This window comes from Heteronotia binoei, chromosome 3 (genome assembly GCF_032191835.1).
Source record: "Heteronotia binoei isolate CCM8104 ecotype False Entrance Well chromosome 3, APGP_CSIRO_Hbin_v1, whole genome shotgun sequence".
NCBI lineage: Eukaryota > Metazoa > Chordata > Lepidosauria > Squamata > Gekkonidae > Heteronotia > Heteronotia binoei.
The window spans coordinates 183976748-183994197 of record NC_083225.1 but is presented as its reverse complement, the minus strand read 5'-3'; the positions used below and the strand labels follow the sequence as shown (position 1 = coordinate 183994197).

Genomic DNA, 17450 nt, shown 5'->3' with positions numbered 1-17450 from the left:
ATTTTCTCCAGAGCAAATAGTATCTGTTGTCTCAAACTCAGTTGTAATTCTGGAAGATCTCCAGGCTCCACCTGGAGGTTGGCATCCCATATGGATGGGAGACCTCCAAGGCAGTCCAGAGTTGCTACGCAGAGGCAGGCAATGGCAAACCGCTTCCATTTGTCTCTTGTCTTAAAAGCCCTACACTACAGGGTCGCCATAAATCAGCTGCGACAATAGCTCTTTTCACTTCGGGTGTTTTCGCACTCACCTTCAGCCGGCGCCGCGACCCTCTTGACGACGGAGGATCTGTGCTGATTTCCCACACGAAGCGCTGGAGCAACCAGAAGAGCCGCCAATTTCCGGCGCGAAGCCCGCTCAAACGTAAATCGCCAAGAAGCAGGAAAACGCTTGAGCGGGCTTCGCGCCGGAAATTGGCGGCTCTTCTGGTTGCTCCAGCGCTTCGTGTGGGAAATCAGCACATATCCTCCGTCGTCAAGAGGGTCGCGGCGCCGGCTGAAGGTGAGTGCGAAAACACCCTTCAAGTTATATCTATAATAATTGTTGGAAATATGTATCTGTTCTGTATGTCCTTTGCCATGTTCTAAAGTTCCAGTCATTATAGGGTTCACACTTGTGCCCGATTCCCTATTGTCTGCATGACCTAGGAAGAAGATACTGACTGCTGTCAATCAAGGTCTAGAAGCGGGAAAACCTGTTTTGTCTGTTTGGTCAGTTAGTCAGGTGACTTCCTTTGTTCAGGCAGAGAGGTCAAGAAGGAGGAGGTAGTAGTCTCCATTAAGCACATGATCTTCTAGTGCAGGGGTGGCCAACGGTAGCTCTCCAGATGTTTTTTGCCTACAACTCCCATCAGCCCCAGCCATCAGCCATGCTGGCTGAGGCTGATGGGAATTGTAGGCAAAAAACATCTGGAGAGCTACCATTGGCCACCCCTGTTATAGTGTGAGCATGTAGTTCTATAGTGTTTTTTATTTTCACCTCCCAGTACCCTTTCCCTGTAGTAATAAATATGTTTTTGCTTTTTCATCTTAAATGCCTCTCAATGATTATTTGATCCAGTGATCCATCGCATTGTTTGAGATAAAGAAATAGATTTTTCAAACAGAATTTCCCTAACAATAATCTCATTAATATTAGTCATTAATAGGCCCTCCTCTAATTTGTCTCAAGGTACAGGAAGGTGAAAAGATGGGAGACAGTAGGAAGATGGAGAGAAAGGAGGCCAAAGCCAGGACCAGGTGGGAGACAGGCAGATAAATTTGGCACATTCATGGGAATGAGTGATGGAGAAGAGATTTCCAATGGCACAAAAGAATATCACAGTCAGCCTTTCCTGGGTTTGGGGGAGAGAAATCCTCATAATGTGTTGATTTACTCTCATTTGTCTCAGTTTCTAATTAAAGCCCTCCAGCGCAAAGAGTCGTCAGGATGGTGGGAAGACTCATCTTTGACAGCAAAAGTCTTTCAAAGGTCATTCGAAGAAAGGGTTGTGTAATCTTCCCTGGCAGAAACATCCCGAGGGAGGGCTTGACAAATTGGAACCGGCTCAAGAAAGCAGGATAAGAGAGAGTCTGTGTTTATACCATGAATCTTTTTTTCCTTTTGGAGAGTGCAGTGGGAAGGAAGAGTCCACCCCTTTGTATACTTGTGCAGGCCGAACATAAGAACATAAGAGAAGCCATGTTGGATCAGGCCAATGGCCCATCCAGTCCAACACACTGTATCACACAGTGGCCAATACACACACACACACACTGTGGCTAATAGCCACTGATGGACCTCTGCTCCATATTTTTATCGAATCCCCTCTTGAAGCTGGCTATGCTTGTAGCCGCCACCACCTCCTGTGGCAGTGAATTCCACATGTTAATCACCCTTTGGGTGAAGAAGTACTTCCTTTTATCTGTTTTAACCTGACTGCTCAGCAATTTCATTGAATGCCCACGAGTTCTTGTATTGTGAGAAAGCGAGAAAAGGACATCCCATGCATAATCTTGTAAACCTCTCTCATGTCACCCCGCAGTCGACGTTTCTCCAAACTAAAGAGCCCCAAGCGTTTTAACCTTTCTTCATAGGGAAAGTGTTCCAAACCTTTAATCATTCTAGTTGCTTCCAGTATGTTTCCTATAAAATCCTACAGGAATGGGGATGCAATTTCACTCTTCCTTATGAAGCAGGTGAGCTCCTAACCTTTTCTGTCTGCCTTGATTTGCTTCAGTGGCATTCCCAAAATGTTTTAACACCGGCCTTTGTTCTGGAGCTGCCCGAATTCTAAGTAAATAGATCCAGGTGGGCAGCAGTGTTGGTCTGAAGCAATAGAACAAAGTAGGAGTCAAGTGTCACCTTTAAGACCAGCGAAGTTTTATTCAGAACGTACACTTTCGTGTGCTAGAAGCGCGCTCCGTCAGTAAATAAGTTCTTAACCATCCAGAGTATTTTCTAAAGTAATACAAAGCCGTTTTTGTCCATTCTCATTTCTAATATTGAAGTGGTTGTCACCCCCTGCCCCGACTTAGAAAATAAACATTGGCACATGTAGCAGGAAAGACCTGCCGCACGCACTATATTTAAATCCACTCTAATCTGAAAATAAAATATTTGTGTGTTTCTTTTCCCTATGTGAATGCATATTTGCCCCGCTAATATAGGGTTGCCAAGTCCAATTCAAGAACTATCTGGGGACTTTGAGGGGGGGGGTGGAGCCAGGAGACATTTGGGGTGGAGCCAGGAGCAAGGTTGTAACAAGCATAATCGAACGTCAAAGGGAGTTCTGGCCATCCCATTTAAAGGGATCGCACACCTTTTAAATGCCTTCCCTCCATTGGAAATAATGACGGACAGAGGCACCTTCTTTGGGGGTTCATAGAATTGGGCCCTGCTTAAAAACCTCCAAAGAAGGAGAGCCCACCACCTCCTGAGAAAGCCTGTTCCACTGAGGAAACGCTCTGTCATGTTTGGCCAAAAACTCTTTTGATCTATTCCGGTCTAACCTTCTGGGGCAACAGAACAACAAGAAGAAGACAACTGCAGATTTATACCCTGCCCTTCTCTCAGAAAAAACGGCCCCCGTGACACAGAGTGGTAAAGCAGCAGTACTGTGATCTGAACTCTCTGCTCATGACCTGAGTTCAATTCCAGTGGAAGCTGGATTCAGGTAGCCGGCTCGAGGTTGACTCAGCCTTCCATCCTTCCGAGGTTGGTAAAATGAGTACCCAGCTTGCTGGGGGGGGAAGGTGGGGTGGGAAGTGTAAAAGACTAGGGAAGGCAATGGCAAACCACCCCGTAAAAAGTCTGCCGTGAAAACATTGTGAAAGCAACGTCACCCCAGAGTCAGAAAGGACTGGTGCTTACACAGGGGACCTTTCCTTTCCTTTTCCTTCTCTCTGAATCAGAAACTCAGAGCGGCTCACACAAAAGCTGCCTTCTACTGAATCAGACTCTGGCTCTGACAAGGTCTTCTCTGATTGGTAGACAAAAACAATGAAAAGACCATGCAATTTATAACAAACATATGTATAAGTATATTACAGAGCAGAATAATCAAACAAATTGGATGAAGTTACAATCCATGAATGATGAAAAACCTTTTCAGTCCGAAAACAGTTCTACAAATACAGTCCCATATAGAGGGCTTTCCTCCCACTAGCCAATGGGACTTCTCTTGAACAAGAGACAAGCTTCCAAAGAGGAGAGAAGGATCCCTGAGCCCTACTTGCTATTCGAATATTCGGGAGGGACGGTGGCTCAGTGGTTTGAGTATCTGCTTGGTAAGCAGAAGGTCCCAGGTTCAATCCCCGGCATCTCCAACTAAAAAGGGTCCAGACAAGTAGGCGTGAAAAACCTCAGCTTGAGACCCTGGAAAGCCGCTGCCAGTCTGAGTAGACAATACTGACTTTGATGGACTGAGGGTCTGATTCAGTATAAGGCAGCTTCATATGTCCATATGAATATAAGCCGTTTCGGGTCTTCCTCAAGAGCTCCATCCTTTCTCAGTTAGTGTCTCAACCGAGTTTCTTACAAATGGAACACAGGAGCCTCCAGCAATCACACAGAGCCTAAGCTTCACCAGTATCTTGGGACCGTCTGCATTTCAAGCAGATGCTCTACCACTGAGCCACAGCCTCCCTTATTTACTTACTTACTTACTTTATTTACAGTCTACCTTTTGGACTGAGACTCAGTGCGGATTATAAAATGTAAGTAAAGGTAGTCTCCTGTGCAAGCACCAGTCGTTTTCGACTCTGGGGTGACGTTGCTTTCACAACGTTTTCACGGCAGACTTTTTACGCGGTGGTTTGCCATTGCCTTCCCCAGTCATCTACACTTTCCCCCCAGCAAGCTGGGTACTCATTTTACCGACCTCAGAAGGATGGAAGGCTGAGTCAACCTCGAGCCGGCTACCTGAACCAGCTTCCGCCGGGATTGAACTCAGGTCGTGAGCAGAGGGCTCTGACTGCAGTACTGCAGCTTTACCACTCTGCGCCACGGGGCTCTCTTTATAAAATGTTAACCAGTGCAATTGATAGGGGAAAACTTATCTCGCACATCATGCCCTTCCTCTTTGTCCTCTTCCCTCCTCCATTTTATCCACACCACAAGAAGCATGTGAAGTAAGTTAGATCAAAGCAGAGCGACCTGCCCAAGGTGAACAGAGTGGGGATGTGAACCCGGTTCTCCAAGACTCTATTTCAACACCCTAGCCACTACACCACGCCACCATCTGCTAGATGACTCCCCAGATGATTCAAGCTATTAGAATAATTCAGTGTGAAGGGAGGGGCCATGGCTCAGTGGCAGAGCATCTGCTTGGTATGCAGAAAGTCCCAGGATCAATCCCTGGCATCTCCAGGTAAAACATCTGGTCAAAGGTGATGTGAAGGACCTCTGCCTGAGACCCTGAAGAGCTGCTGCCAGCCTGAGTAGGCAATACTCAGGTTGTAACTTCGCACTGCTAGAGAGTGAGACCTGTGATTTGGTACTTGCCTTGATGAATGAAGAAAGTTGAAGGAGCTGGAGATGTTTAGCCTGGAGAGGAGGCGGCTGAGAGGTGATATGATCACCATCTTCAAGTACTTGAAGGACTGTCATAGAGAGGATGGTGTGGAATTGTTTTCTGTGGCCCCAGAAGGCAGGATCAGTACCAGTGGGTTGAAATTAAATCAAAAGAGTTTCTGGCTCAACATTAGGAAGAACTTCCTGACCGTTAGAGCGATTCCTCAGTGGAACAGGCTTCCTCGGGAGGTGGTGGGCTCTCCTTCCTTGGAGGTTTTCAAACAGAGGCTAGATGGCCATCTGACAGCAATGAGGATCCTGTGAATTTAGGGGGAGGTGTTTGTGAGTTTCCTGCATTGTGCAGGGGGTTGGACTAGATGACCCTGGAGGTACCTTCCAACTCTATGATTCTATGATGGACTGAGGGTTTGAATCAATATAAGGCAGCTTCATGTTTTCACTTGTCCTTTGTAGCATTACATCCTTGTAAGTCCATTGACTTACAATGGACTTAGAAGGGTGTAACTCCACACTGCTGGAGACCTGTGATTTGGTACTTGCCTCTCAAAAAGAAAGCATGAAGGATAACCCACCCCTTAGCATAAAGTTTGAGCCTAATGGCACCTTTACAACCAATAAAGTTTAATTCTGGGTATAAGCTTTTGTGCGCATGGCCACAAAAGTTTACACCTTGAATAAAATTTTGTTGGCTTTAAGGGTGTCTCAAACTTTGTTGTGCTGCTTCAGACCAAGACAGCAACTCACCTGAGTCTATTTCCATTCTAGACAACTATGTGGATAGTTAACAATACATATACTTGGGGCTTTTTTGTAGAAAAAGCCCAGCAGGAACTTATTTGCATATTAGGCCACACACCCCAACACCAAACCAGCCAGAACCGCGTTCCTGCTCGAAAAAAGCCCTGCGTATACTAAACCCATCTTCCACTTTATTTGAATGTATTCTTTTTTTTTCTAATGGCAAACTGGAATGATGTTTATATGTATGTTACATGTTAAAAAGTAAATTAGGCGGACAGGAAAAACCTCTGAGAAAGAAAGGTCCTCATTTGAACCCAGACTTGTTAGCAATAGTGTAATTAACAGATATTTATTGCCTCATTCTCCCATTCTGACATATTCCTGTTTTATTGGTTTCCCACACAAATGCTATCCAGACCTAATGTTCTTACAATTTCTTAATTTCACTACTTGGCCATTGGATTCTACCTTTGTACCGCTTTGAATTCTAAATCACCGTCCACCAGCTCTATGTAGCTCTGCTCACTGTACCCCATTCCCTCGTCTGAAGAATTATGCATGCACACGAAAACTTACATTCTGAATAAAACTTTGTTGGTCTTAAAAGGTACTACTGGACTCCTACTTTGTTCTACCAGCATGGGGGAGTCGAAACCTTTCATCAACCAACCGCTAAACAAAACGTGACAGGAACATAGCTGGTTAGGGTAGTCGAGAGGGGTGAAACACAGAATCAATGCATCACCCCAACATAACCGAATATAAAAAGAAACGGAAACATGGGGAACCCTTGCTATTATTATTCTTTTAAAATAAAGTGTAAAGTGTGGTTCAGCGCCTGCGGGCAGGCTGGGGCAGATGCTGAGGTCCATCCTGCTGTGAAATGATTGTGGGGTGTTTTTTTCTCACATTGCAAACTTCACACTCCAGTAGAGTGGGAAATGACAGCTTTATTACTTCAGGTTGGTGGGTGCAAAGCTCTCCAAAAGGTGCCAATTTGCCCACTCGCCCTCCTCTCTTTATTAACAGCAAGTCAGTGGACAGCAAAGAGATTAAAAAAAAAAATAATCTGCATGCCAGAGATTCAGCAGGAAAAGGTCTTGCGAGCATTGCGTTGGGCAGGCTGACAGAAAAGTATGTCTGTGTCTAACAGGGGTGGAATCCTAGCAGGAGCTCCTTTGCATATTAGGCCACACCCCTGTGATGTAGCCAATCCTCCAAGAGCTTACAAAAAAGAGCCTTGTAAGCTCTTGGAGGATTGGCTACATCACGGGGGTGTGGCCTAATATGCAAAGGAGTTCCTGCTAGAATTCCACCCCTGGTGTCTGATATTTGTGGCCAATACTGTGATAATCGTGCCACAGGAATGCGAGCCATTGTAGGATTCCCAGATCTCTTCCAGGGGATGGAAAAACTTTCCAGGAGAAAAAGGAAGACCCAGGACTTGTCACCGATGTCCAGGCCTCATTTTGGGCTGGAGTTCACAGGAGCAGAGCTCTGGAACGTCTAAATTTTATTGTGCTCTTTCTTTCTTACCTCCCCCACCCAAAAAAACAAAAAATGCTTCTGGGCTCCATTGTTCAAACCCCCTGTTAGAATTTTGTTGAGCTGTTAAGATATGACAAACTTCCTAATATTTCCCCCCCCATAAAAAGTGGAAAAAATAACGAAAACATATCATGCAGACAGATGGAAATCTTCCTCATGCCGCTGTGGCCACAGAGGAGAAAGTGATTGAAAAAAGTATGACAGTAGTAAGGCTCTAATTCCATTCTGATTCAAGAAGCATTTTAAGGGAGATGCCGAGCTGATATAATGTTGTACACCTTCTCTCTGCTCCCTCCCCCACCGATTGTATCTGTGTGACTTAGTTTGGTCCTAATAGGTGGAGCTCTTGTTTCAGTTTCCAATTTTGTAAGATAGCTGCAGTTGATGGCTGTGAGAGTTGTCTCCTTGTGAATAAACCGTCCCAGTCTCCTTAGTCTCCGCCCCTTGCATGCCAGACACCGCCCCTCAGCTCCCAAGTACAACCCCCAGCATCTCATTGATGTTTTAAGCCAGCTTGTCTCTGCTGAATGGACCAGAGGATGCGTGCCTGAGTGGCTTCTCTAACCTGGAAACCCGCAGTCAAAGGGGATGTGGAGCTTGACCAGGGCTTTTTTTGAGCAGGAATGCAATTCTGGCTGGCTTGGTGTCAGGGGGTGCGGCCTAATATGCAAAGGAGTTCCTGGCGGGCTTTTCTACAAAAAAGACCCTATGTGAAACAATGGTGACATCAGGGGGTGTGGCCTAATATGCAAAGGAGTTCCTGCTGAGGTTCTTTTACAGAAAAAGCCCTGAGCTAGATTCTTTCACGATCCTTTAGATCAGGGGTGTCAAACATGCGGCCCGGGGACCGAATCAGGCCCCCAGAGGGCTCCTATCAGCCCCCTGAGCAACTGGCTGTCATCTGCTTACTTCTCCGTCTCTCTTGCTTCCTTCTGCATAACAGCTTGCTTTGCAAGGCTTGCTCAATCGCACAGCAGAGCTACTGAGCCAAGCCTCTCTTCATTCTGTTGGGTGAGGCTCCTCCCCCTCTTGGTCCCCTGGGGAAGGAAAGAAAAAGCCAGAGGTTCCTTTGCCCAGTTCCCTGGATCCCATGGGAGAAATACAAAGAAAGCACCTTTAAGACCAACAAGTGTTAATGTTTTAAGCATGTTTTATTTTAGGTTTTTAAAATTGTGTTTGTCTGCGTCCTTCATAAAGTTTATATCTCCGCAGCTTCATCTTAAATAGGGACACATATGGCCAGGCCTAATATGGTCTGGCCCGATAAGGTTTCATTTATGTCACATCCGGCCCTCATAACAAATGAGTTTGATGCCCCTGCTTTAGAAGAAGAAGAAGAAGAAGAAGATATTGGATTTATATCCCACCCTCCACTCCGAAGAGTCTCAGAGCGGCTCACAATCTCCTTTACCTTCCTCCCCCACAACAGACACCCTGTGAGGTAGAAGAAGATATTGGATTTATATTCCGCCCTCCACTCCGAAGAGTCTCACAGCGGCTCACAATCTCCTTTATCTTCCTCCCCCACAACAGACACCCTGTGAAGTGGGTGGGGCCGAGAGGGCTCTCACAGCAGCTGCCCTTTCAAGGACAACCTCTGCCAGAGCTATGGCTGACCCAAGGCCATTCCAGCAGGTGCAAGTGGAGGAGTGGGGAATCAAACCCGGTTCTCCCAGATAAGAGTCCGCACACTTAACCACTACACCAAACTGGCTCTAGATCTATTCAGATGTCAAAGTAGGAGCTGGGAGACGCAGGCTGAAATCCGGTTCTGCCATAACGCTCATTCGGTAACCTTGCATGTTGCCATTTTTGAAGATAGCAGGTACAACAACCCTTTCAACATTCATCATTGGGATGGAGAGCGTCTGGTGAGCCGTTTGGAGCCTGATTTTGTTACCAACTATGAAAAGCTGATTAACCACCCGTGAGGTTTAATGCTGCAAATCACAGCACAAAAACTATAATTCCCTTTCAGCACAAGACACACATGCACAAACAGCCCCGATCCCTTGGGAAATCTTAAGCCTTATCAGGGATCTAATGTATGCAGAGCACAAGAGATCGGAGCTGAAATGGAACTTATCTTCAATGAGATAACCATCTCTTTGTATAAATCACACAATGGGCATGCAATAGAGCATTTCCTATTTTCTGACGGGCCTTCCCCAAGGGCCTGGGTCCTTTGTTTAGTGTTTTCCACATGCAAAAAGTGATTTCACAGTAAATTTCTAATATCATGATGCACGGTTCAGAAAGTAGATAATCCCATTGCACATTCCTCACTACCCATATAGAGTGAGACCTCTATAATGTGGCAACTTAAGGGATGGTGGCTCAGCGGTAGAGCATCTGCTTGATAAGCAGAAGGTCCCAGGTTCAATCTCCGGCATCTCCAACTAAAAGGGGTCCAGGCAAGTAGGTGTGAAAAACCTCAGCTTGCGACCCTGGAGAGCCGCTGCCAGTCTGAGTAGACAATACTGATTGGGGAGGGATGGTGGCTCAGTGGTAGAGCATCTGCTTGGTAAACAGAAGGTCCCAGGTTCAATCCCCGGCATCTCCAACTAAAAGGGGTCCAGGCAAGTAGGTGTGAAAAACCTCAGCTTGCGACCCTGGAGAGCCGCTGCCAGTCTGAGTAGACAATACTGATTGGGGAGGGATGGTGGCTCAGTGGTAGAACATCTGCTTGGTAAACAGAAGGTCCCAGGTTCAATTCCCGGCATCTCCAACTAAAAGGGGTCCAGGCAAATAAGCGTGAAAAACCTCAGCTTGAGACCCTGGAGGGCCGCTGCCAGTCTGAGTAGACAATACTGACTTCGATGGACCAAAGAGGGTCTGATTCAGTAGAAGGCAGCTTCTTATGTTCATAACTTAAAGCAGACATATTGGACTGCAGATTTGGGGATGCCAGTCTCCTGTCTCAACCAGTCTCCCAGTGTCTGTCTCTCTGAAGGTTCCCTAGTTTGGTGTAGCGGTTAAGAGCAGTAGATGATAATCTGGGAGAAGTGGGTTGGATTCTCCACTTCTCCACATGAAGCTAGCTGAGTGACCTTGGGTCGGTCACAGCTCTCTCAGAGCTCTGTCAGCCCCACCTACTTCACAAGGTGTCTGTTGTGGGGAGAGGAAGGGAATGTGATTGTAAACTGCTCTGAGATTCTCTTTCTCCTCCTTCCCCAGTGTAGGACAACAGCGGAGTCTAATGGTCTAGTGAAATATCTTGGGGTCAAGGTATAGGGTTCTGAGCTCTTAGCTCAGAGTTCTAAGCCCCCACAATGCTCCCTCTGAGCTGTGAAGTCTTGTGAACAAAAATTCTCCATTGTGATCTACTGGGATTAAAGTTGTGAGCTGCTGCATAAATTAGTTGGCTCTGGGGCCATTGTTCCTGAGCTAAGACAAAAATGCGGGAGCCAGAGGCTAAAAAAACTGTGAGCTAGCTCACACTAACTCAGCTTAGAGGGAACACCGGTTCTGGGCTCTTCGTCAACGGCGTAAGACTCGCAACAGAACTACCTTCCAGGACGGGAAGCCTGCCAGGCATTTGGGCAATCCCGAGGCCAGCACCGGGGGCGGGGTTCAGGAGCTGAGCATCTGCCTGGAATGCAGGTCCCAAGTTCAATCCCCAGCATCTCCAGTTAAAGGGACCAGGCAGCAGGGGATGTGAAAGACCTGTGGAAGGACTGTGGCTTAGTGGCAGAGCATCTGCTTGGCATGCAGAAAGGTACCAGATTCAGTCCCCGACATCCCCAGTTAAAAGGACCAGATGGGTAGGTGATGATATTGGATTTATATCTCGCCCTATACTCTGAATCGCAGAGTCTCCGAGTGGTCACAGTCTCCTTTACCTTCCTCTCCCACAACAGACACCCTGTGAGGTGGATGGAGGCTGAGAGAGCTCTCCCAGAAGCTGCCCTTTCAAGGACAACTGTGCCAGAGCTATGACTGACCCAAGGCCATTCCAGCAGGTGGAAGTGGAGGAGTGGGGAATCAAACCCGGTTCTCCCAGATAAGAGTCCGCACACTTAACCACCACACCAAACTGGTGATGTGAAAGACCTCCACCTGAGCCCCTGGGAAGTGACTGCCAGTCAGAGTAGGCAAAACTGACTTTAATGCACCTTAAGAGACACTCTCCAGAAGTGTTCATGAGTAGTGAAAACTCAGAGGAGAACTGGATTGGTTCTGTGACCTCCTGTGCATCAGGTTTCATTTCTGACATACCAAATCACATCCTCTGTTCCAAGAGGTCCTCCCAAGCTCTGTCCCAGTCTCCTTAGTCTCCGCCCCTTGCATGCCAGACTCCGCCCCTTAGCTCCCCCAAGTACAACCCTCAGCATCTCATTGACAAGGGGAACCTAGCAATGGCCCTGAGAAATAACCACTGCATTGACTAAAGAGGGGAAAGGCTCTGATGGACTGCAAGGAAGAAGTGGTATTTCCTTTCAGGCATAAAGTTTAAAATGTAAAAATTTGCAACGTCCCATGGGGGGGCCGGGTGGGGAATAACCCAGAGGCCACTGTTATTCCCAATTCCGATTTATTGAGAAAGAGCCGGTCCTTTAAATTCCACGGGGACGAAGAAACCTCAGCTTCGTAACCTAAACTGCAAACGTGTCTCTTGAATAATTGAATCCGGAAGGAAGCGAGGGGGCCGAGTCACGTGTTCCCCCAACCTCTTTATGCCCGGTGAGACAAGACCGTGGCAATTCCAGCCAGGCAGAAGCAGACTCACCTCCGCGAACCTCAATAATTCAGAGCCCTTTGACAGTTCCTCGCACAAACACCGTTTTATCCCCTGTGCCCCTCACTCGGAATCATAAGGGCGTCAGGGGAGAGAAATCCAACAGCTCTCAAGTGAGTGAAGTGCTGCGATAAGGAGTCAGGAGATTCCTGGTTCCAATCGCTCCTCCTCAGCGATGCACTTAAGTGAGCCCGCATCTCTTGGCTTTCTGAACCTGCAGCTTTACAAGGAGGGAACCAATCAGGGCGGCTGGTCGGTTAGGATATTTATTCATTGCTTTTCTCCCCAAAAGGATCGGGAACAGCTAGAGCGATTAAACGGCATCCAAAATACAGTATTTAAAAAGTTCAATATACAAAAAGAATAACCGACAATTTCTTGGGGGTGGGGGCCTGAGTCCAATAAACCAGCTTGACCAAAGCCACAAGGCCTAAGAGCCAAGGGCCATGAGCCCTTTTCTTCTTGCCCAACAGTTTGCACCTCTGGACTAGGCCTCCCCCAGCCCTAATTGCCCACCGGAAAGGAGTTGAGGATCAGAGAGAAAAGTGACGCTCTAGGGAATTCCCCCTTGTCTCTGTGGTAAAGACAACAGAAACCAAGGGAGACAGCCTAGAGTGTCACCTAGAAGTGGTATCACATTAGGCTTCCCAACCCTCCCGCCCTGGTGGGGGACCCCCAAATTTTCAGCCTCCTCCCCCACTCTTAAAAAATCTGGGGGCGGGGGGAGAGAGAACATACCTGGGATCCGTTTACAGCTTTTTTACAGCTTGGGATCCGTTTTTAAAATGTGTCCCTTTAAGGTTGCACAGGAAACAGGAACGGCTCCTCCCTTTCTTTTCCTGTGCAGCCTTGCTTTCGTTTTCACAGCGAGCAAATTCTGCTGGAAGAAGACCAAGTACGGTAAGTATTTGTGTGTGTGTGTGTGTGAGAGAGAGGGAGGGTGCAGGGAGGGGGAATTCCCTGGTATGGAGGCCCTCCCCCTCCCTTTAGAAAGTGTGTGTGGGGGGGAGGGAAATGTCTACTAGGCACTCTATTATTCCCTATGGAGAACGATTCCCATAGAGAATAATAGGGAATTGATCCATGGGTATTGGGGGCTATGGGGGGGATCTATTTTTTGAGGTAGAGGCACCAGATTTTTCGTATAGCATCTAGTGCCTCTCCTCAAAATACCCCCCAAGTTTCAAAAATATTGGACCAGAGGGTCCAATTCTATGAGCCCCAAAAGATGGTGCTCCTATCCTTAATTATTTCCTATGGAAGGAAGGCATTTAAAAAGGCGTGCTGTCCCTTTAAATGTGATGGCCAGAACTCCCTTGGAGTTCAATTATGCTTGTCACATCCTTGTTCCTGGCTCCGCCCCCAATGTCCCCTGGCTCCACCCCCAAAGTCTCCTGGCTCCACCCCCAAAGTCCCCAGATTTTTCTTTAATTGGACTTGGCAACCCTATATCACATCCTCCCCAAACTCCACCATCCTAAGGCAGCCCCCTCCCCCAACATTGCCGAAGCAATGTTGGGAACCCTACTCTGTTCATGTCCAGTCTTTATACCTGCAGACAGGAAACAGGAAGAGCAAACAAAAACACAACCTAGACGGTGCAACAGGGCAATACCCCTCCTAATGAGCTCTTTCTGTTCAGGCTGAGGATCCTTAAGCAAAAGAACTACTCACAGTAGCGCTGCCAGGCCTCCTACGGCACAAGACCTCCTCCTATGGTGGAAGACCATCTGCCAGCAGCCCTAGTTGCCTGCCGCTCCTCCAAGCAGCAGTGGGATAATTTTTTTTTTAAATGGCAGTGTTGGCTGCATCTCTATGCCACTTCCAGGGAAAACCTGGAAGCGATGTAGGGTTAGCTCTAGGACTTGCCACTAGCTATCTTGCATCACTTCCTGTTTCCCCCTGGAAGGGACATAGAGACACAGCTAATGTAGGGTCGTCAGGGTTGGAAAATAATGTAGGGTTGGAAAATACTTGGAGACTTTGGGGGTGGGGCTGGGAAAGGGCGGGGTTTGGGGAGGGGAGGGGCCTCAGCATGGGACAATGCCATAGAGTCCACCCTTCCAAGCAGCCATTTTCTCCAGGGGAGCTGATCTCTACCAGTTGGAGACCAGGACCGGATCTACATGTTTTTTGAGGGGGGACAAAATTAAAAAATGATGTCCCCTTTTGGGCCATTCTATCTTATGGTCCCATAGAACACAATGGATTCCATACCCAATTTGGTGCCCCACCTCCATCAGCGTCTGGGGCAAGTACCCCCCTCTGCCCCCCCTAGATCTGGCCCTGCTGGAGATCAGCTGTAAAAGTGGGAGATCTCCAGGTACCACCTGGAGGCTGGCAACCCTAAGCTAATGTCACACACGCCTCCACACACCCTTGCACCTCGGCCCTCCCACAGGTTGCTAGGCTCGGTAGCCCTATCCCATAAGCCCCCACTCATGCCCCCTACACTCGTGTGTAGACTTGGACCAGGGCTACATAGTTTTGTTACCCTTGAGGAGGCAGAATAATCAGCGATTGACAGTCTGACTTCTAACCTGTTCGTTGTGACAACATTCAAGAATTCCCTCAGATAAACACCAAACCGAGCTCCTCTGAGGTCAGCGTCCATCTTGAATTATATAAACACGTCAAAGGGATTCTTGTTTAGAAGTCAGTTCCCGGCTGTGGGTCACCAACCGCTCTCACAATACGCCCGTGGCCGAGAACTGCCGGGTTGGTTTGGCTTCTCGTAGGCGTGGATGTTCTAAACACAGACATTAGCCCAAAGGTCTCACCCACACGTCTCTGGCAGAGGTCCCGCCAGCCATGCCAGGCTCTCTGTTGTCGGATCGATGAACTCCCTAGCCGTTATGGGTGACCTCTACCCATTGACCCCTCAGCTAGTCTGTCAAAATCCTTCTGACATTATATCTTTTGAAAATGTTTTAAGTTGCGGGGAGGGGGATGACTTAAAACTTCTATTCTCTCTACAGCTATAATTAACTCTTGGCGTTTTGAAAACATATATTTTGTTCAGGCAGCAGAGTTCCTGGAACATAGCAACTGCAGCGTGTGTATGATGGTTACCAACAGGCCTGATTTTGGGCAAGAGTTCACAGGAGAGCTGGAACCTCTAAATCAGGGGGTGTCAAACATTTAGCCCCAGGGCCGAATCAGGCCCTCACAGGCCTCCTATCAGGCCCTCGAGCAACTGGCTGTCATCTGTTTCCTTCTCCCTCTCTCTTGCTTCCTTCTGCATCACAGCTTGCTTTGCACAGGAGCTACAGAGCAAAACCTGTGTTTTCTCAATTGGCTGAGGCTCCTCCCTTGGAGAGGAAGGGGGAAAGGCAGAGCTTGTTTTTCCAGGCTCTTTCAATCGTACAGTAGAGCTACTGAGCCAAGCCTCTCTTCCTTCTATTGGCTGAGCACCCCCCCCCCACAAGTCTCCTGGGGAAGGAAGGAAAGAGCCAGAGCTTCCTTTGCCCGGTTCCCTGGATTCCATGGGAGAGATACAAAGAAAGCACCTTTAAGACCAACATGTTTTTAAATATATATATATATATATATATATATATATATATATATATATATATATATATATATATATATATATATATATATATATATATATATATATATATATATATATATATATATATATATATATATATATATATTGGCCTGGCCCGACATGGCCCAGCCCAACCTAACATAGTCTGGCCTAACAAAATTTCATTTATGTCAGATCCGGCTCTCATAACAAATGAGTTTGACGCCCCTGCTCTAAATTGTATTGTGCTCTTTCTTTCTTAAACCCACTCTCCCCCCCCCGCCCCCCAAAAAACCAACTTGCTTCTGGGCTTCATTGTTCAAAGCCCCCGTGGGAATTTTGCTGAACTCTGATTTGTCAAACTTTCTCATATTTTTTCAACAAAAAGTGAGGAAATAACCAAAACATTCAGATGGAAATCTTCATCATTCTACTGCGGCCACATAGGAGAAAGTAATTTAAAAAGTATGATGGGAGGAAGGTTTTATGAGGACAGTGATAATTCAAGAAGCGTCTTTTTAAGGTAGATGCTAAGCTGATATAATTGAGTACACCTTGCAATGTCAGGCGTGTGTGGCAGATGCAAATGAGGTAAGCAAATGAGTTGTGCTAATGAGCTCTGGCATCTCTTTCTCTACAAAATGACCCCTGGTTACCAACTTCTATTTGGGAAATACCTGGAGATTTGGGGGTGGAGAGGGAAGGGGCCTCATCAAGGCGTGGTGCCTGAACAGAGGCCATTTCATTGGGGTGAATGTGAAGGAGAGGAGAGGTGCCATGGTGACTTAAAGGGAACCTTCATATTCACCTCAGAATGAAAGACCTAGGAGACAGCATCAGGAAGAGGGAGGCCTTAGCCTCTGTTCCTTGTTTTTTGATCCTCTGAGGCAAATGAAAGAGGACATTGGACTCCGGTCTGATCCAACAGGGTTATTCTTATGTTCTGTATTTCAACATCATCCATGTTCCTTTAAGGGAACCCCATATATTCTGAAAGGCCTACCAAGGTGGCAGAGAGCTAGTTTGGTGTAGTGGTTAAGAGTGACGTGGTCTAATCTGGAGAATCAGGTTTGATTCCCCACTCCTCCTCCATGTGCAGCCAGCTGGGTGACCTTGGGTCAGCCACAGTTCTCTCAGAGCTCTCTCAGCACAACCTACCTCACAGGGTGTCTGTTGTAGAGAGAGGAAGGAAAGGAGATTGTAAGCCACTCTGAGTAAAGGGTGGGATACAAATAGGGCTGCCAAGCTCCCGAGTGGGGCGGGGGTTCTCCATCTCTGGAGATCCCTAACCCACCAGCCCACAGTGGGCCGGCGGTGGGGTTCCCTCTTGATGTCGTTGGCATAATGATGTCACTCACAAATGACATCATCACACTGGCGATGTCACGCACTGGCCGCTCTAGGAGCTTCTGGAAAAACCATCGTTTTCCTGGAAACTCCCAGAGTGGCTGGTGCACGACGTCGCCAGCGCGATGATGCCACTTGCAAGTAATGTCATCGTACCGTGCAAGCTATGCACAAAAAATGTCCCTCACTGGAGGCCGCGGGGGACTTGGCAACCCTAGGTACAAATCCAATCTCCTCCTCCTCCCTTTCCTCCTCCTCTTCCTCCTCCACTACTACTACTACTACCTCAGCAAGGTACAATGCCATAGAGTCCAGCCTCCACAGCAACCATTTTCTGTAGGGGAACTGATCTTGATTGTCTGGAGATCAATTGTAATCAGGCTTGCCAAGTCCCCTGCATTCTGGAGCAGGGCACTTTTGCGTGTGTGCGATGCAATGACATCACCTGGAAGTGGTGTCATCGCGTCGGCGATGTCACGCGCAGCTGCTCTAGGCGTTTCCAGGAAAACTCTGTGGTTTTGCTAGATG

At 47.4% G+C, this 17450-nt stretch overlaps 1 protein-coding gene across 1 annotated transcript in view; it reads right to left on the bottom strand.

Moving 5' to 3' along the window:
* Positions 1–5773, bottom strand: part of CCDC90B (coiled-coil domain containing 90B) — a 41118-nt gene extending 35345 nt beyond the window's left edge. Inside the window, exon 1 of the mRNA XM_060235333.1 lies at positions 5758–5773. Within this exon, the coding sequence (XP_060091316.1) occupies positions 5758–5773 (16 nt within the window). The remainder of the gene's footprint in view (positions 1–5757) is intronic.
* Between the last annotated feature and the right edge of the window lie 11677 nt (positions 5774–17450).